Here is a 25,326-nt window from a genome sequence, read left to right on the forward strand (position 1 = left end):
AAAACCATGGTTATTTTGTGGTAACCATGGTTTTACTACAGTAAACATGGTTTAACTATGGGTTTTGAAAACCACAGTGTTTAAAACCATGGTTATTTTGGGATAACCATGGTTTAAAACAGTAACCATGGTTTATTGGTTTTAAAAAACCATGGTGTTTAAAACCATGGTTATTTTGTGGTAACCATGGTTTTACTTAAGTAGCCATGGTTTAACTATGGGTTTTGAAAACCACAGTGTTTAAAACCATGGTTATTTTGTGGTAAGCATGGTTTAAAACAGTAACCATGGTTTATCTATGGGTTTTGAAAACCACGGTGTTTAAAACCATGGTTATTTTGTGGTAACCATGGTTTTAATACAGTAACCATGGTTTAACTATGGGTTTTGAAAACCACGGTGTTTAAAACCATGGTTATTTTGTGGTAACCATGGTTTTACTACAGTAACCATGGTTTAACTATGGGTTTTGAAAACCACGGTGTTTAAAACCATGGTTATTTTGTGGTAACCATGGTTTTACTACAGTAACCATGGTTTAACTATGGGTTTTGAAAACCACGGTGTTTAAAACCATGGTTATTTTGTGGTAACCATGGTTTTACTACAGTAAACATGGTTTAACTATGGGTTTTGAAAACCACGGTGTTTAAAACCATGGTTATTTTGTGGTAACCATGGTTTTACTACAGTAAACATGGTTTAACTATGGGTTTTGAAAACCACGGTGTTTAAAACCATGGTTATTTTGTGGCAACCATGGTTTAAAACGGTAACCATGGTTTAACTATGGGTTTTTAAAACCATGGTGTTTAAAACCATGGATGTTTTGTGGTAACCATGGTTTAAAACAGTAACCATCTTTTAACTATGGGTTTTGAAAACCATGGTGTTTAAAACCATGGTTAGTTTGTGGTAACCAAGGTTTTACTACAGTAACCATGCTTTAACTATGGGTTTTGAAAACCATGGTGTTTAAAACCATGGTTATTTTGTGGTAACCATGGTTTAAAACAGTAACCATGGTTTAACTATGGGTTTTGAAAACCACAGTGTTTAAAACCATGGTTATTTTGTGGTAACCATGGTTTAAAACAGTAACCATGGTTTAACTATGGGTTTTGAAAACCATGGTGTTTAAAACCATGGTTGTTTTGTGGTAACCAAGGTTTTACTACAGTAACCATGGTTTAACTATGGATTTTGAAAACCATGGTGTTTAAAACCATGGTTAGTTTGTGGTAACCAAGGTTTTACTACAGTAACCATGGTTTAAATATGGGTTTTGAAAACCATGGTGTTTAAAACCATGGTTATTTTGTGGTCACCACGGTTTAAAACAGTAACCATGGTTTAACTATTGGTTTTGAAAACCATGGTGTTCAAAACCATGGTTATTTTGTGGTAACCATGGTTTAAAACAGTAACCATGGTTTAACTATGGGTTTTAAAAAAACATGGTGTTTAAAACCATGGTTATTTTGTAGTAACCATGGTTTAAAACAGTAATCATGGTTTATCTATGGGTTTTGAAAACCACGGTGTTTAAAACCATGGTTATTTTGTGGTAATCATGGTTTTACTACAGTAACCATGGTTTTACTATGGGTTTTGAAAACCGTGGTGTTTAAAACCATGGTTATTTTGTGGTAACCATTGTTTTACTACAGTAACCATGGTTTAACTATGGGTTTTAATAGAAGTAAAACCATAGTTAATTTTCGTAAGGGGTGGTAAATACTATAAACACTCTAATATTTACTAGGGTAAGGTTTATTAATTCAAAAGTGTACCACAGTATTTTTTCATGTGGGTGAAACAGCATTCAAATTATGTTTACTTCTTTATTTGATTCTGTCTTAAGACAGAAAACAAATCTTGGGGGTGGCTTGAATTTACCAGTTGTATGTTATCATTTTAGATTTGTTTTTAAAGCTATATTATGCAAAAAAATAAAAAAATTGCATTTGCATTTTTTATGTCAAACATGTACTAATGCATATTTTATTTTCATTTAATCCTCTATTAAACTATGTGTACCGTGTCAAATGCATGCAAAATAATAAGACTCAATATCATTAGTTATTACCTGGTTGGGCGTGACTCTGTCTGAATCAATGCACAGCCCGTGAACACAGAGATCCTGACTACCACCAGCACAGTCATCGTATCGGGATGTGCAGTGTGGGCCGTACCATTCTGGAGTACAGGTACAACTGAGAACCAAGAGTTAAATGTTATTATATTGTTCAATCATACAATAAAAGCACAACATGGGAACAAAAACAAATAACAGAGATTACGTAAAAGTTCCTGGGGTATTCATACACGTGGCTCCATTCTGGCAGCCCAGCGGACTTCCAGCTAATATCTGACACTCATTTACGTCTACGGCACACGTGGGACCCTGCGGGGAATAAAGTGCTAGTCAGTAGCACATCTAAATGAAATAAATATTGTAACAGTTGCTGATCTGAGTGACTGACCTGCCAGTTGTCAGGGCAGATACAGAAAAATGCATCTAGTAGGTTCAGACAGGTCCCTGTGTTCTGGCATGGATTACTGCTGCATGTTTTCCTCTGTACTGTCTGTGAAACACAGGACACCATAAAAGAGATATTAAATCATAAAGATTGAAATGCTATGGTGTTTAATCACATGAGCAATAAGGTGAAATGGATGATCAATGCAGTACCTGTTCTATGGTCTGAACTTTTGACTCGAGTGTAGTGACTCTGGTGTTCAGCTGATTGAGCTGGTTTGTAATGTCTGGAGGCGTGCCACTGTTTTTAATGGTGTCGATGTCAGCTTTGTTAATTTTGATCTGGAATAGAGAATCGCATATGGTAAAAAATACATTTTTCTGGCCCGAAATGTTTTAAATATACACTTTTCTGGGTTATTTTCAACCTGGCCATTGGATCAAAAAAAGGAGCCCAGCCCACTGGTTTGTAATTTAACCAGCTTTTTCATTTTAACCCATTGTTGGGACAAATATAATTTGGGGGGGTTACTGTAACCCAGGTCGTCCATTTTTGACCCAACGCTGGGTTGAAAATAACCCAGCATTTTTAGAGTGTATGCTAAATAAATTTTGTAGAAGGTAAAACTAAATTAAATACGGCAGGGAAAATAAGCATTTGACATATCAGCATTTTTATCAGTAAGGGGATTTCTAAGTGGGCTATTGACACAAAATTTCCACCAGATGTAGCCATCAATATTGAATTCATACAAAGAAATCAGAACATTTAAGTATACAAGTTGAGTCATAATAAAGAGAAATGACACAGGGAATAAGTATTGAACACAATTTATTTAATACTTTGTAAAAATGCCTTTGTTGGTGATTACAGCTTCTAGACGCCTCTTGTATGGAGAGACCAGTCGTCTGCATTGCTCAGGAGTGATTCTGACCCATTCTTCCATACAAATGGTCTTTAAATCTTGAAGGTTCCTCGGGCCTCTTTTATGAACTTTGATCTTCAGTTCTCTCCATAGATTTTCTATGGGATTTAGGTCAGGTGATTGACTGGGCCCTTCAAGCAACTTGATTTTCTTTCTTTGAAACCACTTCATTGTTTCCTTGGCCTTGTGTTTTCATTTTCAGCTTTCTAGTAGATGGTAGCAGATTTTTATCCAGCATGTCCCGGTACATTTCTCCATTCATCCTGCCTTCAATAATATGAAGTCTGCCAGTACCCCATGCTGAAAAGCAGCCCCAAACCATGATGCTTCCACCCCCAAACTTAACTGTTGGTATGGTGTTCTTCTCCAAACATGGTGTGTGGAATGACTGCCAAAAAGTTCAATTTTGCTTTCATCTGACCATACTATAGTCTCCCAATAATCCACAGGCTTCTCCAAATGCTCTTTCGCAAACTTTAACCGAGCATCAACATGCTTTTTGTTCAGTAATGGAGTCTTACGTGGTGAGCATGCATGGATGCCATGGCGGTTCAGTGCATTGCTTATAGTTTTCTTTGAAACAACAGTGACTGCTGATGCAAGGTCTTCCTGAAGTTCTGCCCGAGTGGTTCTTAGCTCTTGGAGAACTCTCCTGATTACTCCTTGGACTCCTCGGACAGGGATCTTACGTAGAGCACCTGATCATGGCCGGTTTACGGTGAAGTGATGCTCTTTCCATTTCTGGATAATGGCCCCCACAGTGCTTACAGGAACATTTAGCATTCTGGAAATGTGCCTATAACCATTCCCATCAAAATGCTTTTCAACGATAAGATTATGAAGATCTTGAGAGAGTTCTTTGCTTTTACCCATCATTAAGTCTTTCCTGTGTGCCTCCTGGGTAATGAGAAGCCTTTATAGGTCATCAATTAGGACTAAAGCAGCTGATATCAATTCATATCAATTAGTACTGAGAGGGAGCAGGGTTTCTTTCTCAATACTGACAGATTTCAGGTGATATCCTGGCTTTATATGCCATTTTGCACCTTGTTCTCTTCATGTGTTCAATACTTATTCCCTGTTTCATTCCACTCTATTTATTATGACTCAACTTGTATACTTAAATGTTCTGATTTCTTTTTATACATTTAATATTTGGCTTGATGGCTACATCTGGTGGAAATTTTGTGTCAATAGCCCACTTAGAAATCCCCTTACTGATAAAATTGCTCATGTGTTAAATACTTATTTTCCCCGCTGTATATTTTTGATATTTTTCACATATATATATATATATATATAAAAATTTATTTCAGGGGCAACAAATACATTTCTAATATTGCAACCCACAAGGCCAAAATATATTTTTCCTGGCCAAAATATAAACGTTTGTATTAATGCATAAAATATAAAATGTATAAAATTATAAAAACATTTTTGCAGTTAAAACATAGATTTAATTTTAATCTTTTCAAACCTGTTATGTTTACAGGTTTGTAACATACATCATTTTCCTTCCAATGTGGCGTGAATATAAATACTTTAAAACAGATTTAATTTTTTTAAATGTATACAAAAATGGCAAAAAAATATATTGTTAAAAATTCATTTTTGTAAACATATTTCAAAATATATTTCAGCACATATATTTTTTGGCCATTTTTTGAATATTTTGAAATATATTTTAAATTATATTTAAAATAGGATGAGAAAAAAATAAACAAAAATTTGCATGAAATTGCTCCTGTAACGCTCAGCAGAGCATTGTAGCAGGGCAAAATGTCATGGGTTCAAACACCGGGAACACACCAATGTATGCATTATAATCCAATGAAAGTCGCTTTAGATAAAAGCGTCTGCCAAATTATACATGTTTGGCAACATATTGAAGTATGTTTTTAAGAGAGAAACACTGACTAGGTACAGATACTTGAAAATGTACTTAAAAAGTAAAAATAGTTCACTACTGTCCACCTCTGCTTTGACTCACCTGATTTATCTGCTGGACGAGGTCCTCGGCCCCAATCTTCAAACTTCCAGATCCTATGGTGTTGAAGCGAATGTCTTTATTGTAGCCGGTGGAGAACGTGAGGTGACCGTTTTCTGATATCATACGAGGCCTGCAAATCAATGAGTTACTGGAAAACTTCGAAAGGATCAAAATGTCCCTGCACAACTCGCATTAAAAATTAAACCCTTTAATTTTAACACCAAATTAGCTGGAGAGTTGCAAAAACATTTTGACTATCGAAACCCTGGAAACCACAAAAGTCAGGTCAAGTCAAAATCTTGGATCCAACAGTTCGATCATCCAACGTCCCTCATAAAACAAAACCAAAATACATACTGGTCATTGCTGATGTCTCTTTTTTGCCGGTTGTGGGGTTGACCACCATCATCGCATTGCAGCCCAGAAAGTAAGAGAAGGAAAAGAAATGTCCAGGTGAATCTGAGTGTCTGTGCCATGCTAAGAGAGCTCGTCCCAGGACGCTCATCAGACACTATACTGGACCTTCAGACTCACTTCTGCCTAAAGCCCAACAGACCAGAGATGCACTTTGCCCCTGAACTGTCCTGCGTTTTCCTAAAAACCCTTATAAAGGAAATGAAAACAGCAACAGGGCCTTTAACTCAGCTGTTTCCCTCTATTGAGTGATTGTCAGAGGCCGTCACATGTTTTTGGAGATCAGTAACCAAAGTTAAAACTGTGAACCTGCTGATAAAGCTGTGAAACTCTGAATATAAACTTCACACCACATGCATTACAGTCTGTTGTTTACACAACTTTAATTGCTTTTGCATGTACGATCCTAGCTTTAAATACAATACCAGTCAAATGTTTGAATAACCTCACTGATAAATTTGGTCACAATAAACTTGGAGTTGGAACTTTGTTTAATAATTTTAATGACAACGCGTATCTTAAAATAATAAAAAAAATGACCCTGCTGGTGAAAACCCAGCTAAAGTCATTTTTTTGTGATTTACTGTTTTCTACACGATCATTCTGTGAAAACATAACTTTGATATCTTTAATATTAATTAAGGTCATGTCAAAGATTAAAATCAATGTGAAATCACTGATTAAAATCAAACTTTGATGCTCCAAATCTCATTAGCTTGAATTTTACAGGGTCACGCAAGAATAAGCAGGTGGATACAAATATTCTGCTGTAATTGTACTGTATTTAATGTCATTATTAATAAATAGTGTCATACAAAAACAACTTTATTCAAATATATGTACAACCACGATATATATATATTTACATATACGTATAAAATGTCCCTTGTTTCAAGTTTCTTTCCACATGGCATTATGGCTCGATTTCATTTCCTCCACTGTTTGATTTTAAATGTTTCTGATGATACCATGAGTCGGATGAGATTTGAAACCACATGGACGTTCAGGCTGTTGCCCAGTACACGGTACTGCTGCTTTACAGAAATGTGCTCGGGAAAGGCTGCAATACACAAAACAAGAATGTAAAATGTAAACTTTGAACATTTCAGACAGGTTGGCAATTGCATTGCTAAAATATACGCATTAGTGTAAAATCTTATATTTCTTGAGGCATGAATTAAACTGAGTACACTGAAAGTGACCAAACACATAAACGTTTTTCCTATTTAAGACGAGTAGTTATACGAGCAAGTTTGGTGGTACAAAATAAAACGTAGCGCTTTTCTAAGCGGAACTATGTAAAAGAGGAACTATATTTTATGGCGTAATAGCACTTTTGGGAGTACTTTGACTCGCCTGAAAAGTCCGCTCCCCTTCTCCCTCTCATAATGGCAGAGGGAGGGTGTTACTCCCAAAAGTGCTATTATGCCATAAAATATAGTTCCTCTTTTAAATCCGCTTAGAAAAGCGCTACGTTTTATTTTGTACCACCAAACTTGCTCGTATAACTACTCGTCTTAAATAGGAAAAATGTTGATGTGTTTGGTCACTTCTAACTTTATCTCTGATTGGTACCATTAAATGAATGGGGCTAAGCTAAATGCTATCGAAGTGTCGCAGCGCGCTCCAGCGCTTACGTGCACGCACACAGATGATAGAGGGATGTATCAACTCTTCTTAGTTAAGGTAATAACATAGTTTAATATTGAAAATGAGTAGACTATTCCTTAAATCTATACACACATAGGGAGAGGGGCAATTTGGCGTCTCCAATTCACCTACATGTTTTTGGCCTATGGGAGGAAACCAGAGTACCTGGAGTAATCCCCCGCTGACACAGGGAGAACATGCAAACTCCACATAGAAAGCCCATCTGACATAGCTGGAGCTCGAAACTAGGCACTTTCTTGCTGTGAGGCAACAGTGCTACTGAGCCACCCCTGAATGTAAAAAAACTTCCAGCAGAAGCGAATGATGGGATGTTATTCATTAATGTTTCACACTCTGGTTGAAAGACAGATTGGACTTTAAAGCCTTTACATGTCACACTTATAAAAGGGTGTTTATTATACACTTGCATGCATATACCAGTGCAGTGGATATATATTAAAGGGGACATTTCACAAGACTTTTGTAAAATAAATGTAAAATAAATCTTATTGGTATGTATGTGAAGTTTAGCTCAAAATATCATATAGATAATTTATTATAGCGTGTTAAGGGCTCTATCTTACACCCGGCGCAATGCAGCGCAATGCACGACGCAAGTGTCATTTGCTAGTTTCCACCCTGCACAATTATAATTTTCACGTTTAGCGCCACGTTGTTTAAATAGCAAATGCATTTGCGCCCCCTTTTGCGCCCATGGGCGTTCTGGTCTGAAAACGAGGTGTGCTCAGGCGCATTGCCATTTTTGAGGCAACTAAAATAGACTACGCCATTGACCAACAAAAACCTGGTCGACAAGTCTAAAGTCAATGGCGCAATATGTTTTTTTGTTATTTAAAGAGCACATTAGTAATATGCGCCTAAACGGGACGACAACGCGGGTTTGCTTATCACACACATAAAAACGCTTTTAAATATGAAAGATTAAAGGATTGAATGTAAAAGATTATTATTGAGTCTCTTGGACATAAATGAGGACTAATTATGAGACGTTAGAAGGCGCAAAGAGTTGCTTCAACTGTAGCCTGGTAAGTAAATAAATGCTTTGCTTTAAACAAATGCATCTGTTTTTAAATGTTTTTTAAATGCTACCTCACGGATTTATTGTATATGACGACTCTGTACCTGCGGATATGGTGAGATGAGAAACATTTTTAAGTAATGCTTAAAAAAAACTGACGCTGTCCAAGTGCTGAAAGGAGAGCCGATTGTAAATTCTTTTTCTCCTGTTTGTTACAAATAAAGTATTTTTAGAGTACAAACCTTTTCTTACATACTTGTAAATTATTTTTTGATGATATTGGATAGCCATACATTTAAAGCAACTAAAAGCCTGCTTTTTTACTTCCATGACTTAAAGAAAACGGGTTTTAAAGGTTTTAATCCAAAAAATAAAAATGTCAATACAAGTGAAAACAACACAATTATTTAACATTAATCTTAAATTGGAGATCTTCTTCCTCCGCTTAGTTTTTCAGTTTACAAAGTCCGTCATCTAAATAGGGATTAGACATAGCGCCAGCACAACAGACTTTTAAAGGGGATGAGAGCTGAGATTCTCATTGGGTTATTGCACGTTACGCCCGAAATACTCCCATTTCTCATTAAAAAAATTGTACCAACACTTTTCGACCATGCGCTCGGCGCACAAGCCATTTTTCCCGTCGTTAAATTAGCAAAAGTGGATTCGGACACGCCCATTTAGACGTTGCGCTGTGCGCTTTAGACAATGCGCTTAGATCGTTAAAATAGGGCCCTAAAATTTCCACTTTGTAGGTGTGAGCAAAAATGTGCCGTTTTTGTGTGTGTCCTTTAAAATGCAAATGAGCTGATCTCTGCACTAAAGGCAGTGCTGTGGATAGTTGGATAGTGCAGATTAATGGGCAGTATTGTCCCCTTCTGACATCACAAGGGGTGCCAAATTTCATTGACCTATTTTTTCACATGCTTGCAGAGAATGGTTTACAAAAACAAACAAGGTTGATCTTTTTCACATTTTCTAGATTAAAGGTGTAGCAGAGGATTTTCTCGAATTGTAAAAAAGAACCGCCTTCTCCACTTTTAAAAAAAATGCAATTGCACTCCTGATTGACAACTAGGAGGACCAAAAGTCTTGATGATCCACCCGGAAAAAGAAAATCCTCCGCAATACCTTTAATAGAAGCACTGGGGACCCAATTATAGCACTTAAACATGGAAAAAGTCAGATTTTCATAATATGTCTTCTTTAACGTTTTTTTTTTTTTTAAATAACTAATACCAATTTGGTTTCCTTCAAATTTACTTTAATTTATATGTGACCCTGTACCACAAAACCAGTCTTTAGTTGCACAGGTATATGTAGCAATAGCCAACAATACATTGTATGGGTTAAAACTATAGATTTTTTTATATGCCAACCAAGGTAAAGATCATGTTCTATGAAGATATTTTGCAAATTTCCTAAGATAAATATGTACAATAAGGACTTTATTTGGGCAACTTTAAAGGTGATTTTCCTCAATATTTAGATTTTTCTGCACACTCAGATTCCAGATTTTCAAGTAGTTGTATATCGACCAAATATTGTCCTATCCTAACAAACCATACCTCAGTGAAAAGCCTTTTTACATCAACCTTTTAAGAGGATGTATAAATCTCAATAGCCTCTTTCACACAGTAATTCTGGTAAATTACCATGAATTTACCAGAATGGATTTACCAGTAAATACAAAAATGTGCTGTTCACACATGCAGTGACGTTCCGTCTTTTTACCAGTAAGACATCATTCACACATCAGTATCAAAATACCGGTAAACTCGGAGAGAATGCGGAAGTTACCTGTGGCGCACGGCCGGCGAGCTCCGTCTGTGTCGTATTTGTAAACGGCGGGTTATGACTTAATATCCACGGTCCGTATTTTGTTGTTTTCACATCTGTGGCAAGCGGTCGCGAAGTTGCTCGTGACCAAACAACATAGCGTTAGGCGGCGTCAAACGGATGCGCGTTTGCACATTAGGCTTCACAGATGGTGTGCTAAGGACGTCTGCAATTTGGCAATTAGATGGTAAGCTGTTTTAAACAACTTTGGTGAAGAAATGTGGATGTTAACTTCAGGTGTGCTCGACTTTTTAGCAACATGTGTGTGGAAACGTCCGTAAACAGTCTGGGGGAAACCGCGTCACCTGTATAAAAAACTTTCTGATTGGCCCGCCCGATCTGTCAGCGCGGTCTGACGTCATCTAAATGCCGGTAATGCTATATTTTTTGTTCACACACAGCGCTTACCGGCAAATTACCGTTAATCTTACAACCTGTCTTACTGGTAAATTGGGAGCACTGATTTACCGGAAAGGTTCTGTTCACACATGACATCTTAACTGCAATTTACCAGTAAATTACCAGTAAAGACTGTATGTGTGAAAGGGACTATAGTCAAAAAATTGACCCTTATGACTGGTTTGTGGTCTAAGGCCACATATTGTTTGTCAATGTCTTTACGCTGTTGGTTTGTGAGCAGTGGCCGCCGGTAACTTATTTTTTAGAGGGCGCTTGATGCGAAGTTCGTCACAACATTTGTGTAGCCCGTCATGTGTGTGGTTCGTAATTTCAAAATATGTGTTCTGCGCGTTGAGTGAAGCTACATTTAAAAAAAAAGATTAGTAAAGTAAAATAAAATATTAAACTTTTGTTTAAATGTAGCTTAAATAGATTGATTGCAACCACTAACCTTAAAAAATTGATTAAATTCAATGAATCATTTTTTTCAGTGAAGGGTTATGATAAAAGAGACGCTTGTGTTTGCCAGATACTCGCATAATCTCATGCGTTATCAGAGTTCAGTGTTAAGGGAGTGTCTTGCGTGTATTTTGTGAACGTCTCTTTTATAATAAACGGTTTTGACGCGTGTGCAGCAGGCACTTATTTTGATGAAACACGTGATGCACATCATTCACATGACGCAACAAACACATATTTTGAAAACACAAGCAACACACATGACACTCCGAACACATATTTTAAATTTGGATGAGCAGCCACGAGCCGCCACTGCTTGCGAGTACAAATTAAATGCGGCTAGCAGTATCTGATGATGTCTTACTGAAATCTGCAGGAAAGCCCATGAGGTTTGCGATCTCTCTGGGTGTGAAGTATCTCAGCTTTAATCGGAGAAGCTGCTTTATTTTATCATCTTCAGAAAGCAGCTCCAGACTCTTGAACACGCTTTCTAACTCCACATCCACGCAGGACTGCAGGACCGAACCCGTCCCCTCCACATAGTGACCGTAACTACACAAAGACAACCAACAGTTATGATCATATCTGTTTATTACCACACTGATATCAACTTTTATCATTATTTTTACCCTAATTGAAAGAGAAAAACTTTTATTTTGCTAGGGTTCACCCTATGATATCTATGATATCGTCATTCCTAGACATGGCTCAGTTGCTCTGTTGATGTTAGGCTATCTTAAGTTTTGTTTTAGCACCCATACAGTGAAAAGCCATATGCCTGATCAAAGTTAGGTAAAGATACTGTAAGCTATTTACCCTTTAGTAAAGCACACTGATCTTCTGCTACTGGGCTGAACTATATCCATCAGTACAGCGTATCTCAGCAAGGTTTTGGGCGGCAGAAGATATCGATCCATGTCCTCTTCCTCATGCAGGAAGTCCTGCAGCCTCCGGACCGTCTCCTGGCTGTCCTGGTTCCTCTTGCGTTCCAACTCTTGTGCCGTCTCCAGCTTAAATATGATTGGCCCAGAGCTTTTACTCTCAGACGGTGTAGGATGATTGTGTAAGGTGGCTGCCGATTCACTGGAGAGTGGTTTGGGGAAACCTTCCATAATCTGTTAACAGAAAAACTTGCATAAACATAAACTTGCGGAGTTGGACCTAATGTACATATAACACTGTATTGTTTTCAAGCTAAATTGAAAAAGCATGCACCTGTTCTGAAGTTTGAAATGAGAAGGAGGCTGGTTTTCTCTTAGCAATGAGAAAATATCTAAGCCTGGAGTTTGGTATCCCAAGCTATGGAGAAAAAATCATTGCAAAAACAAGAATGCAATATAAGCTCTTGTTTTAACATTTCACAGGAATTTTTTTAAGATGTAAAAAAAATCTTTGGTGTCCCCAGAGTATGTATGTGAAGTTTTAGCTCAAAAGATAATTTATTATAACAACATGTTAAAATTTCCACTTTATAGGTGTTAGCAAAAATGTGCCATTTTTGGGTGTGTCCTTTAAAACGCAAATGAGATGATGAAATTCAAAACACCGATTGCCATGATGGTGGTTTGTTTAAATTGAAAATTATTTTTTCCATTTTCTTTCTCTCTGAACTAAATGGCAGTGCCGTGGTTGGAAAGTGCAGATTTAGGGGCGGTATTATCCCCTTCTTACATCACAAGGGGAGCCAATTTTGAATTATCTATTTTTTCATGTTCTTGCAGAGAACAGTTTACCAAAACTAAGTTACTGAGTTGATGTTTATCATGGGTTATAGGTTGATAGAAGCACTGGGGACCCAATTATAGTACTTGAACATGAAAAAAGTCAGATTTTCATAATATGTCTTCTTTAAGAGATGAAGAGTTTCAGGATGGAACTATTTTTGGTGCTTACATGTGTTGGTGTGATCAAAAACTCCTGAAAGCTGTAATCACACTGCCTCAAAGTGTTAAGCAAAGCATCCCTGCAATAGAAAGACATAAGAAACAAACTATCATGCCTGTGTTAGCAGAACCCCCCACCCCAATAAAATGGGATATGACATTCTATTAAATTTGTCATTTTTACATGTAATGTGATATATTTAATAGTGAAATGTGACATTTAACCCTAAACAAAACCTTTAGGATGGTCTTAATAGGATTGGGCAATACTAAGAATTTAATGCCAATATCCATTGAATTTTTAAGACAGACATTACATATTTGTCCTACGTCATCAGGCCATGTGTGATCCTGGATCACAAAACCAGTCATAAAAGTAAAAAATTAAAATTTTTTAATTGAGATTTATACATCATCTGAATTAATAAATAATCATTCCATTGATGTGTGGTTTGTTAGGATAGGAGAATATTTGTCCAGGATACAACTAAGCTATATGAATATCTGGTTCTAAATATTGAGAAAATCACCTTTAAAATTGTTCAAATGAAATTTTTAGCGACACATATTACTGATGATAAATACACTTTTATATATTTACAGTAGAACATATTCTAAATATCTTCATGAAACATGATCTTTACTTAATATCCTAATGCAGTGTTTCCCAATGGTGGTCCTCGAGGCCCCCCTCGAGGAGCCTGATAAGTTGACTCAGATGTTTAAAATAAGGAGACATCTAAAACTTTCTGGGAGGGTGGCCTCGAGGACCAGGATTGGGAAACAATGTCCTAATGATTTTTGGCATAAAAGAAAAATCTATTATTTTGACCCATACAATGTATTGATGGATATTGCTACAAAAATACCCCTGCAACCTACTGCTGGTTTTGTGGTCAAACATGATATAATTATAGTGTATATTACAAAAACAAATATATTTGGGGAAAATATGCACTGATGTTTTGTGCATACAATGGGATAATAATTTTGCATCATGCAACTCAGGTCAATTTTGAGTGTTAATACCAACTGCTGGCATACGCCCTCATTGTCATCCTCCCTGCTAAAGATTCTTGTTAACAAAACCCATAGTGACAGCACCACAGAGACCAAGCCCAGGACCCCATTGGCTCGCAGCCAAGTAACCATAGCAATCTCCCTGCGTAAAAGACTCCCTAGTTACCTTGCAGCAGAGGTCTCAAAGCCCTTCACATTCTCCAGAAGAACAAACTGTGGACGCTTGCTGAGCCTGCGGGGAAGAGGGGAGGTACATTCTTTCAAAAAAAAAGGATTCCCAAAAATGACTCTGAAAGAGCTTGAAAATAACACGACAGACGTGAGAAAAAGCTAACAGAGAAAGAGAGTGAGAGAGGAAGCAAGTCTTCATTGCTCATGAATAAATAATTACATGTGAAAATATAAAGTACATTTCCCAGAAATATGGCTTGTTTATGGGAAACTTAAAGGATTAGTCAATTTTCTTCAAAAAAATCCAGACAATTTACCCACCACCATGTCATCCAAAATGTTGCTGTCTTTCTTTGTTCAGTCGAAAAGAAATGATGTTTTTTGAGGAAAATTTTCCTGGATTTTTCTCTTTTTAATGGACTTTAATGGACCCCAACACTTAACAGTTTTAATGCAGTTTAAAATAGCAGTTTCAAAGGACTCTAAACGATCTCAAACGAGGCATAAGGGTCTTATCTAGCGAAACAATTGTCATTTTTGGCAAGAAAAATAAAAAATATGCACTTTTAAACCACAACTTCGCGTCTTCCTCCGGTCGTGTGTGGCGCAAGCATGACCTCACGTAATACGTCATCACATCGAGAGGTCACGAATGACGTATGCGAAACTACACCCCAGTGTTTACGAGTGTGGAGAAAGAGGACCGTTCCGATGTTGTTGTATGCCGAATGATACTAACTAATGTCTTTGTGTCAGTTTATTGTTTAAAATGGTCCGCAAATGTGCGTTTCATATATGTAACATGTGACCTTTCGACGTAATTACGCAATTACGTGAGGTCGCGCTGGCGTGTTACACAGCCGGAGGAATAAGAGAATTTATGGTTTAAAAGTGCATATTTTTTATTTTTCTTGCCAAAAATGACAATCGTTTCGCTAGATAAGACCCTTATGCCTTGTTTGGGATTGTTTAGAGTCCTTTGAAACTGCAATTTTGAACTGCATTGGGACTGTTAAGTGTTGGGGTCCATTAAAATAAGAAAAATCCTGGAATGTTTTCCTCGAAAAGCATAGTTTCTTCTCAACTGAACAAAAAAAGACATCCACATTTTGGGTGACATGGTGGTGAGTAAATTATCTGGATTTTTTTAAGAAAATTGACTAATCCTTTAAGTGAGAGTATTATGACCTATATATATAAATTATATATTAAAGAGAAATGTTACAGTAATTTTAAGTGAAAATAACAGCTGGTACAGCATTACTGTAGATTCCTGGGAACACGCATACTGATAAAAAATGTATGGCTTGAATGCAATGTTAGTTGCTTTGGATAAAAGCGTCTACAAAATTCATAAATGCAATGTGATGAATAAAAATACCTTGGCAGAAGATCCAAGATATAGAGAAAACTCTTTGTTCTGGGGTCTGTAACGTCTCCCTGTAAACCAATCCTATAGACAAACATACATTGAACTGCATGTCATTACATAACAGAATCAAAAAGTAAACTATAATATGATAGTGTGATGTTTAATATAAAAGAAACATTTTGATCACCTGGTAAATGGTTGACACGGGGGGCTCATCAGAATCATGTCAAAGTTCAATTTGTCAAAATCCTGTAAAGTCATTCCCTGATACACAAAATCAAAATAAGCTACAATAAACAAAGATTTTTACAGAGAATAAATTATCCAAAGTTTTATTATAAAACAACAAATATTCTTATGAAACCAAGTAAATTAAGATTAATCTCCATAAATAACAAAATTCCTTGGTGTGCCTGTAGCTCAACTGGTAGAGGATTGCAGTGCCAATGCAAAGGTAATGGCTTTGTACCCCAAGGAACACAAATGTGATCCTGTCTGTAAAATCCATGTTAAAATCTCATAATCTAATAATGAGATTTAGTGTGTTTTTACAGGCAGGGTCACAAATTAAAGCATCTATAAAAACTAAATTTGCAAACCAGCTGGACCTAATGCATATACTTTTCATTACATATACATATACTTCTTCACAAGAATACATTCCTTTATTTGAAATGAGTATTTGATAAAGTCCACTGGCAGGTACATAATTACCATGCTGACAAAGCACACAACCTTTAAACGCTACAAAAACTATTCTCAGTTACACTTTCACCTCCAATATGATTTTAAAGCCCCGGTCATGAGACTATGTGCTGACACTAACAGAGAAATGTCATTTTTTGGACGTTAAAAGTGAAACCTGTTGTTTGGAACACGGAAATTTGACCAAAAAATAAATAAATAAAAAATCAGTGCCAATAGTCTTACTCTATTATTTTATGTTAAAATTTCTAAGCATTTAGAAAGCTACTGTAACGCAATACTTAAATCAGTGGTTTTCAAACTTTTTCGGCATGTGGTCCCCCTTGTGTAAGGTGCATCCCTTCAAGGCCCCCCAAAGAAAATGTATGACATAAAACATTCCAAAACTTAACATTTGAATTAAACAAAACATATTAAATTATACAATGTAGTGCTGATGGTAAGTAACCTTATTTATCTGAGGTTTAATTACACAGAATTTATGATAAATTAATGTATTTTAAAACTGTAGCATTAAAACTGGGGCCCCTCTGGGGCCATGTTGCGGGACCCCAGTTGAAGAACCACTGAGTTAAATAATATCTGTAATTGATGACAAAGGAAAGATCATTTAAAAATAAACCAAGTCATGTGAAAGTGTCCATAAAATGCTCAATTACATAACGTGGTCACATAATTGATGAACGACTGTCATCTGAATGAATTGGGTTTCAGATATGAACTCACCTCAATAGTTTTAGGTAAGAGTGGGGTATTGGGAAAGTTGTGCTTGTATATTTCATTTGCTGTTGTGTTGACATCCACAGCACCCACCACTTCTGCTTCAACTGAGCTCTCTAAAACCACAGATGCAAAATTTGTCAGTCTTTTATCTTAAAATGTAGATATGAGATTTGTATTCCAACACACAGGAAGTAACAAATTTGATCTGGATTTGATCCTGTAATATTTCAATACTTTTCAATAAGGGAACAGTGACACCTGTGGGGACGTACAAAGAAATGAGAAAGAGTTTCAGCGTCTGAGTTTCTGGGTTAAAAAGTAACTAAAGACTTTAACGTGTGGAATAGCAGCTGTCAGGCATAGCTGCTAAGCAACAGTAAAGCTGATAATAAACTTAATGTTACTGTACCCTTCAGAGCATAATGCATTCCTCCTATTCCGCTGTATAACTCCAAAACACGCAGTCTATCCATGTCTTAAAAATTTAATTTTGGGATTATGTTTACAGTGACTGAATGCGCTTCAGCCGCAAGACACGTGGGAGTTCAATAATACAAGACCGTGTGGAAACAAGCACAGTAAAACGGTTCCGTTTCTTGTAGTCGCATATTTACAATCTTTTTTAATTAACATCAAAAACAACAACATTAATAATAATATTATGTGTGTGGGTAAGAAATAAATATTACTGTGGTAATTTATTTATGTATTATAATTAAATTGAGAGTTTGTTGTTTCCTGTTTGTCTAAGATGCACATTTAGATTAATATAATTATTTTACGTATGTATATGTATTTAATTTTCTTTTGCTAAACACCGTAACAAAATAAAATGCATATAAATATATTAAAAAATTTATATTATGTCCTTTATGAACATCCCTGTGATAATAAAGCAATTTTGTCGTGCTGGCCGAGGGAATTCGGCGATGGGGATCATGGGGTGGAGGAGGGATGCTGCAAAAGCTGTCATGGGACAGAGGTGAGGGAAGGCTCTTCACGCTGATTGGTTGCCGTTGGATTATATGATCATGCTCCTAACGAATTTAGTTAAAAACTTCATTTAGATTTTTTTTGAAGTGCACATTATCATTCTTAATAATTATTACATTACATTATATTATAATAAAAATGTATTTAATTTAAAATATTCGTTTTTTGTATTGCATTATTTAAGAAAGTAAGAAAATAATGAAAGTTAAATAAAAGAGAACATAAAATTAAAACTGAACGTTACATTTTAATTGTGTCCCTATCATTGCTTGGGCATGCATAAAAAGCCTTTTAAAAATGTATTTACATATTCATTTTCAAGTTTGCCTTTGAATTTTAATATTGGCAGTCCTCGAGATTGTATTGAAAATTAAATGTCAATTTGCCAGGAAAGATGCCTTTAATTAAATGTTTTAATCTTTATTTTTTAGCATTTAATTTTCAAATTTGGGACATATTTTGCTATTTTATTTTTTATTTTAGCATTTGATTAATTAATTTAAAATTGTCTGCAAAAAACTTTCATGATTATTTGATAGTAAATACATAAAAACTGTTAATATATAACCTGAATAGATAAACAGTAGCCTACTTGCGGCTGTGAAGAGGGCAGACACCCCTTCGCCGCCCAGACTACTCCTCCTACGTCACTGAAATCCCTCTGCACCGTTATGTCATTTGCATAGGGAGTGGACTATAAATTCAAGCAGAACCTCCGCAGTGGTCTCGGTTGGGCAGGACAAGCTGAGGGTCTTCGGTGCGCAGTAGTTGATATTCAAAGTGAAAGTAGTCGCTGACTTGAAGAAATCCCTAAAACTAAAGGATTACAAGATGGCAAGCCGATCAACCGCTTCTTCTTATCAAAGGATCTTCGGTGGAGAACGTCCCGCGATGACTCGGTCAAGTTATCAGTACAGCAGCCCTGTCCGCGCATCCTCAACCTCGCGCGTCTCCTACAGCGCGTTCTCCGCGCCTCCATCCATCTACACTCAAAGGAGCTCACGAATGCGCACCAGCGCGCCCATGCCCAGGCTCGCCACCGATACACTGGATTTCGGGGTCGCTGACGCCATCAACACCGAGTTTAGAACCAACCGAACCAATGAGAAAGCGGAGATGCAGCACCTCAACGACAGGTTCGCAAGTTACATAGAGAAAGTGAGGTTTCTGGAGCAGCAGAATAAGATCTTGATCGCGGAGCTGGATCAGTTGAAGGGTCAGGGTAAGTCCAGGATCGGAGACCTCTATGAGGATGAGATGAGAGAGTTGAGAAAACAAGTGGACCAGCTCTCCAACGACAAGACAAGGGTGGAAGTGGAGCGGGACAATATGGGCGAGGACATCCAGCGCCTTAAAGAAAGGTAGGCTACGTTTGAAGCAATGTGCAGGCAAAAGTGTCTAAAATATTTCATATCTGAAAAATTGGTATACATTACACCCAATACTTTATCTAAGTACTTTCTCAACTAAAAAAGAACGTGCTAAACGATGCCATAAGAACCATTTTTGGTTGTTTGGTTCCACAAAGAACCTTTAACATCTGCAGAACCTTTCTGGTTCTTTATAATGGAAAAATTTTAAAGGTACTTTATAAAAAGGGAAATTATAAAAAGGTAAGAAGGAAATAATTCTTTTAAGAACCAACTGAATGGTTCTTTGAGGAACCAAAATTTTGCTCTTCTGTGGGATCGCTGCAAAGAACATTTAGTAGTACATTTGTTAAGAAATTCAAAAATTACATTGTCATTTATACTTTTATCATTAAATGTAATTAAACAAGTAGCCTAGGCATTCAAATAGGCATTTATACAAGACAACAGATGCATGCCTTAGAGCTTTATTAAGTCCTTATATTTAATTTTAAAATATTTAAAAGCTTAATTTTAATTCCACAATAATTTACTGTGATTGAGGTATTATTTATTAAATTATTAAACAACTTGATTCTGATTGATTCCCACTGTTAATAAGTTCAGTAAAAGCAGATTTTGTATAAAGTCAATTAAATACAAGCAAATACAAACGTCTTAGTTTTATATCAATAATAAGGGAATGAACTGTAATTGTTTTCCTGGTGAGATGTGGGAATGCATTGATGTCTGCGTGGGCTTGGTTGTGTAAAGGGTGTGGCTCTGCAATAATACTCCCATCATTTTCAGGCTTCAAGAAGAGATGCTTCAAAAGGAGGATGCTGAGAACACCCTACGGAGTTTCAGACAGGTTTGTGCATCTTCCTTTTGGATTTGCAGAGATACCTAACCTAACCCTAAACCATTATAAGATATTCAGATAAATTGCCTGTTTCTTAATTGAACGCTGATACCAAAGCTCAACGTTGCGATCACCCAGTTTACCAATACGTGTTTGCTTGTCACAACCCAAATATGAACATCTAAAACACCTGTAAATGACAGGGTCGGTGTTGGTCAAGCTGCCATTCGATGTGGTACCAGGGTTGGACACACACATCTTAACAAAGAGCTTTGTCTGGCGATTCGTGACAAAGCGAACTGTTGTACGATAGGGAGGGGTCAGTGTTAGGAGACATGCTGGACATTGACTAAAGAGAGGTGGGAGTGGGGTGTGTGTGTGTGCATTATAATGCATCTGCCATCACCAGATGTAGCTCTACAAACAACTAGCAGCAGGCAAGCTATTGTTATTCAAAATAATTTACACATAATGTGATTTGTTTACTGCAAAGAAATAAAAGAAGGCTATGAGAAAAGGAAGTTGTAGGTTGTAAAGGAAACGTAATACGTGACCCTTCCTGTCACATTTAGGATAAAGTCTCATAATTCATATGAGATAATATAGGAGCATCAAAGTTTGATTTAACATTAATTTCAATCTTTAACATGACCTTAGTCAATATTAAAGATATCAAGGTTATTTTTCACTAAATGTAAAGAATTACATTATGCATGATAATTTTGTGTAGAAAACAATGAATCACAAAACACATATTACTGTAAAAAAAATGTAGTATGAACTTAAAACAACTTGGTTTTGCAAGTCAATTCAACTTACTATTTTAAGTTTTTTATAACTTATAAAAACAAGTTGAAATGGTTTAACTTACATTTTTATGTTACTTTGAATTAACAAAATCGATTTGACAAAATGCTGTTTTTTACAGTGTGATAATAGTATGAATGGCATGGATGGATTTCATTGCATGATGAAACCTCTTCCATTTACACACACACACAGAACTGAAATTTAAAGTATTCCCCCATGCGTGTTTTGCCCATAGGATGTTGACAACGCCTCTCTTGCTCGTCTGGATCTGGAGAGAAAAGTGGAGTCCTTGGAGGAGGAGATTGCTTTCTTAAAGAAACTCCACGATGAGGTATGAATCTTTTTAACAACTAAAGTAAAATTATTTTGGCAGACTGACACTATTGTCTTGTTAAACAACTCCCATTTGGCAGGGCCGGTAGGTCTTTCCACCACAACGACAGTAAAAAAAATGTGTTACTAATAGAATACAGAAAATAACATTTATTGTAAAAAGTGTTTCTGTGCCTTAGTAGATTTAACAAAAATAAAAAAGAGTAAATAGTGTTAAAAATGTTATTATATGAGTTAAAATAACATAATAATTTGAATAATTTGAGTAATTCTAAATTAACACATCATTGAGTAAATTCAACTTCATTTTATCATGTATAATCCACTTAAATTTGTAAGAAGGAAATTAACTTAATAATTTTGTGTTGAAACTAATGATTTTATAATATGCTGATATTTTTTACATTGGTTGTACTTAATTTATTTGCTTTTTCTTAAAATGCTACTTAATATTTTCGCATTCGTTGAAGTCAATATTAATCCATATTATTAAGTTGTCCTTACTCAAAATATCAGTAAGTTCAATAAACTTACAAAAAGTAGTTGGAAAATGTTGCCTTAATGAGTTATAGTTTTTACAGTGTTGTTTCAGAATCAAATAATAGAGCTTCTAAAAATAAAGGTGCTAAAATTGTTCTTCACGGCGATGCCATAGAAGAACTATTTCTGGTTCCACCCTAAAAAGTCAAAGGTTTTTAAAATAAATTTTTTTTTTAGTTATCTTTTTATAGTCTGTAGGATAATTTTTCATCTTTTTGTGCATCAGAAATGTTATATGGATTTTAAAGGTACTAAAGCCGGACAAAAACCTTTTGAGTACCTTTATTTTTAGTAGTATAATCAAATATGTTCTTCTTGCAATTGAATAAAAAGTGATCAGATGCAATATACAGTGTGAGACTCATAAATTCCTTTATCCATTTTTTGTATCGTATTTCCACAGGAAATGGCCGAGCTGCAAATGCAGATCCAGGAGCAGCATGTGCAGATTGATATGGAAGTGGCCAAGCCTGACCTCACCGCTGCACTTAAAGATGTTCGCGTTCAGTACGAGACTCTGGCTGCTAGAAACCTCCAGGAATCTGAGGACTGGTATAAATCTAAGGTCTGTCTATCAGCGTTGTGTCTTTTTTATTTTCATCTTGAGGTTAAATTGTATCTTAAGCTGTGCAAAAGTCAAAGAACATAAAACCCCAAACATTTCTCAATCAAATCCATGACCAGATCTGAGACGAAGAGGATGCAATACATCTGACAACTCCATTAAGTTTCCTAAACTATGAGCAAAAATGTTCCTCTGTAAGATAATAGTAGACAATTTGCTTTGTTGCGTGTACCAATCATCTAAGAATCTTTAAAATATCTTCAGAAGCATCTTAAGATGCAGCAGATGGTTGACACAGAAGCTTATGTAGATTCAAAGACCATCTGCTTCTTTGTAACAGTATTGATCGTGCTAATGAGATCTTCAAACAAAACGAACAAAGTCACAATTGTCATTCAGAGTGAGAGTTGTTAAACCAAACCCAGTGCAATGGATTAAATTAATCTAAGCTTGGTTTGCAACCCTTCATCTCATCTTCTTCTCTTCCTTGCCTTAGTTTGCGGATCTGTCCGAAGCTGCTGCTCGTAACAACGATGCCATTCGTGTGGCCAAGCAAGAGGCCAATGACTACCGTCGTCAACTACAATCTCTCACCTGTGACATAGAAGCTCTTAAAGGAACCAATGAGTCCATGGAGCGTCAGATGAGGGAGATGGAGGAGAGCTTTAACAACGAGGCATCCGGATACCAGGACGCCATCGCACGCCTAGAGAGCGACATTCGAAACATGAAGGATGAGATGGCTCGTCATCTTCGTGAATACCAGGATCTGCTGAATGTCAAAATGGCCCTGGACATTGAGATCGCCACCTATAGGAAGCTGCTGGAGGGCGAGGAGAGCAGGTGAATTTTTTACTCAAATATTTTCTATTGCTTATTGGATTGCCATGTTACTACCATTAAAATTAATTTAAGAGTATTTTAAAGACCATTTCTCTTTGTTGGTCTCTAGGATCACCATGCCTATGCCCAACATCTCGTCATTAACCATGCGAGGTACAACATGTTTTAGTTCTACTACGTCCTTATGAAGAATTGAGAAGCATTATGGTGTTGTGTTGTTTAAAGCGATATAGTGAAGAGTGTGCTGACCTCAAAAGATGAATAAATAATATAGAAAAGAGATTTTTATTTTGGCAGAATATGCCATCTGAGACAGTGGGCTTGGAAATACAATGCTAACTAACCATTTAAAGCTACAATCTGTAACTTTCGCCTCTCTATCGCCATCTCTGTTTGAAGCAGAAAATTGCAATTACTTTACATACTTATGTTTACGTTTGTTAAAAAACTAATGACATTTCCCGTAAAATTTGCTTAAAGGTGCAGTGTGTAAATTTTAGCGGCACTTAGTGGTGAGGTTGTGAATTGCAACCAACGTCTTAGTCCACTGCTCACCCCTTGCTTTTGAAACACATAGAGAAGCTATGGTAGCCGGCACCGGACAAACATGTCATCGTCGGAGACAACTTAGTAAAAAAAAATCCGTTATGGGCTTCCGTAGAACAATGGCGGCACAAAATGGCGACTTCCATGTAATGGGACCCTCGGTGTATGTAGATAAAAACATCTCATTATAAGGTAATAAACACATAACGGTTCATTATGAAATGTCTTTATACACCCCTGATAATGTAGTTTTAAATATTATTCAGCATTTCTGTCAAGAGATCCTTCTAAAAATTACACACTGCACCTTTAACCTATAAATCATTTTTACAAGTTTACCATTCTAAGCCATGGTAAGGAGATGGTGACTTTTGAACCAAAAGTTAAAGATTGCAGCTTTAATTATGCACGTTGTATACATTAAATGCTGTCTTCTTATTTTAAGTTTGAGGTATTGCTTGGAAATTTATATGTATGGGTTAATATTCTAACCTTAGAGTCTATGAAGGAGACCAAACCTTTCACTGACAACTTGCCTAAGCCTAAGGTGGTGATCAAGACCATCGAGACAAGAGACGGACATGTAAGTAACATGCACGATCAGAGATGATTTTGAGTATTCATATACATGCAATGACCTTTGACCTGTCATTCTGCAGATTATCAATGAGTCCAGCCAAAATGACATGGAATGAGCTGCATCTGAGCACAAAAGGCACCAGAGAGCTGAACGCTGGTATAGAATAAAGAGGAAGAATTAGAAGAAGATTTCTTTTCCTTGTTTCTGTTGAAAATTTTAAAGAAAAGCTTTAAAGTGCCTTTTATTTGCATTGCCACGTTAGAAAGGTCTGTCGATAGAGCTGATGCTGATACACTGTAGGCCACTGAGAAAACCAGCGTTATTTGAGTTTATGTTTACCACGATGTATGTAGTTTACACACTGTTGAAGACCACAGCAATACTGCTGCAAACTTTCTGTATTGTATACTGTAGTCATTGCAGTTGACCAAAAACTTGAGGAGCTTTTGTTTCTTAAGACGACCAAAGTGTCAACAAATTTCCACAAATCAAATAAACCTTTTAAGTAACACGTATTTTGTTGCCTGTCACACGTGTCATTGTTTTTTATTCTGTGAATGCAGAACAAATATGTATGTTTCTTTACAGATCTCTTATGTCACCGTCTTTATCTCATTATATTTAATATATGGTTTAATAAGCTTTGATGAACGTCTATTACAGCATACAGTATAAGGGATCTTTTTTAAATGCTCGATTAGACTAAACATCACGAACAAAAATATATTTTGGGCAAACCTTACACGGATATGACGGATAAACACAATCATAAAATCTAATAGATTAACCATGAGTTTATCATCATCATTAGTTTACATTTACTTTACATTTAG

General features: G+C 36.3%; 3 protein-coding genes across 4 annotated transcripts in view; 1 reads left to right on the forward strand and 2 right to left on the reverse strand.

Moving 5' to 3' along the window:
• Positions 1 to 6,443, reverse strand: part of cubn (cubilin (intrinsic factor-cobalamin receptor)) — a 47,199-nt gene extending 40,756 nt beyond the window's left edge. Inside the window, exons 1-6 of the mRNA XM_073864187.1 lie at positions 5,756 to 6,443; positions 5,399 to 5,528; positions 2,696 to 2,824; positions 2,487 to 2,588; positions 2,304 to 2,407; positions 2,090 to 2,216 (exon numbers count right to left, since the gene is read on the reverse strand). Coding sequence (XP_073720288.1) covers positions 2,090 to 2,216; positions 2,304 to 2,407; positions 2,487 to 2,588; positions 2,696 to 2,824; positions 5,399 to 5,528; positions 5,756 to 5,874 — 711 coding nt within the window. The 5' untranslated portion in view covers positions 5,875 to 6,443. The remainder of the gene's footprint in view (positions 1 to 2,089; positions 2,217 to 2,303; positions 2,408 to 2,486; positions 2,589 to 2,695; positions 2,825 to 5,398; positions 5,529 to 5,755) is intronic.
• Positions 6,444 to 6,574: 131 nt separating this feature from the next.
• trdmt1 (tRNA aspartic acid methyltransferase 1) lies at positions 6,575 to 17,644 on the reverse strand. Its single transcript, XM_055181307.2, has 10 exons — positions 17,482 to 17,644; positions 17,076 to 17,185; positions 15,832 to 15,908; positions 15,654 to 15,725; positions 14,268 to 14,333; positions 13,092 to 13,161; positions 12,414 to 12,497; positions 12,015 to 12,313; positions 11,563 to 11,750; positions 6,575 to 6,872 (listed from the first exon to the last, which is right to left on the reverse strand). Exons 1-10 carry the CDS (start codon positions 17,543 to 17,545, stop codon positions 6,739 to 6,741), a joined length of 1,164 nt encoding a protein of 387 aa, XP_055037282.2. The 5' UTR covers positions 17,546 to 17,644; the 3' UTR covers positions 6,575 to 6,738.
• A 1,116-nt stretch (positions 17,645 to 18,760) lies between these two features.
• Positions 18,761 to 25,008, forward strand: vim (vimentin). 2 transcript variants are annotated; one of them, XM_055181306.2, is made up of 8 exons: positions 18,763 to 19,426; positions 20,225 to 20,285; positions 21,322 to 21,417; positions 22,363 to 22,524; positions 23,021 to 23,367; positions 23,477 to 23,520; positions 24,411 to 24,496; positions 24,573 to 25,008. In XM_055181306.2, the coding sequence occupies exons 1-8, from the start codon at positions 18,897 to 18,899 to the stop codon at positions 24,606 to 24,608; spliced, it is 1,362 nt and encodes a 453-aa protein (XP_055037281.1). In that variant the 5' UTR covers positions 18,763 to 18,896; the 3' UTR covers positions 24,609 to 25,008. The 2 variants fall into 2 exon arrangements, 1 of the variants encoding a protein (XP_055037281.1); XR_008638132.2 differs by lacking the exon at positions 23,477 to 23,520 and having other exon boundaries at positions 18,761 to 19,426.
• Positions 25,009 to 25,326: the final 318 nt, after the last annotated feature.

This window comes from Misgurnus anguillicaudatus, chromosome 25, assembly GCF_027580225.2.
Source record: "Misgurnus anguillicaudatus chromosome 25, ASM2758022v2, whole genome shotgun sequence".
NCBI classification, from domain to species: domain Eukaryota; kingdom Metazoa; phylum Chordata; class Actinopteri; order Cypriniformes; family Cobitidae; genus Misgurnus; species Misgurnus anguillicaudatus.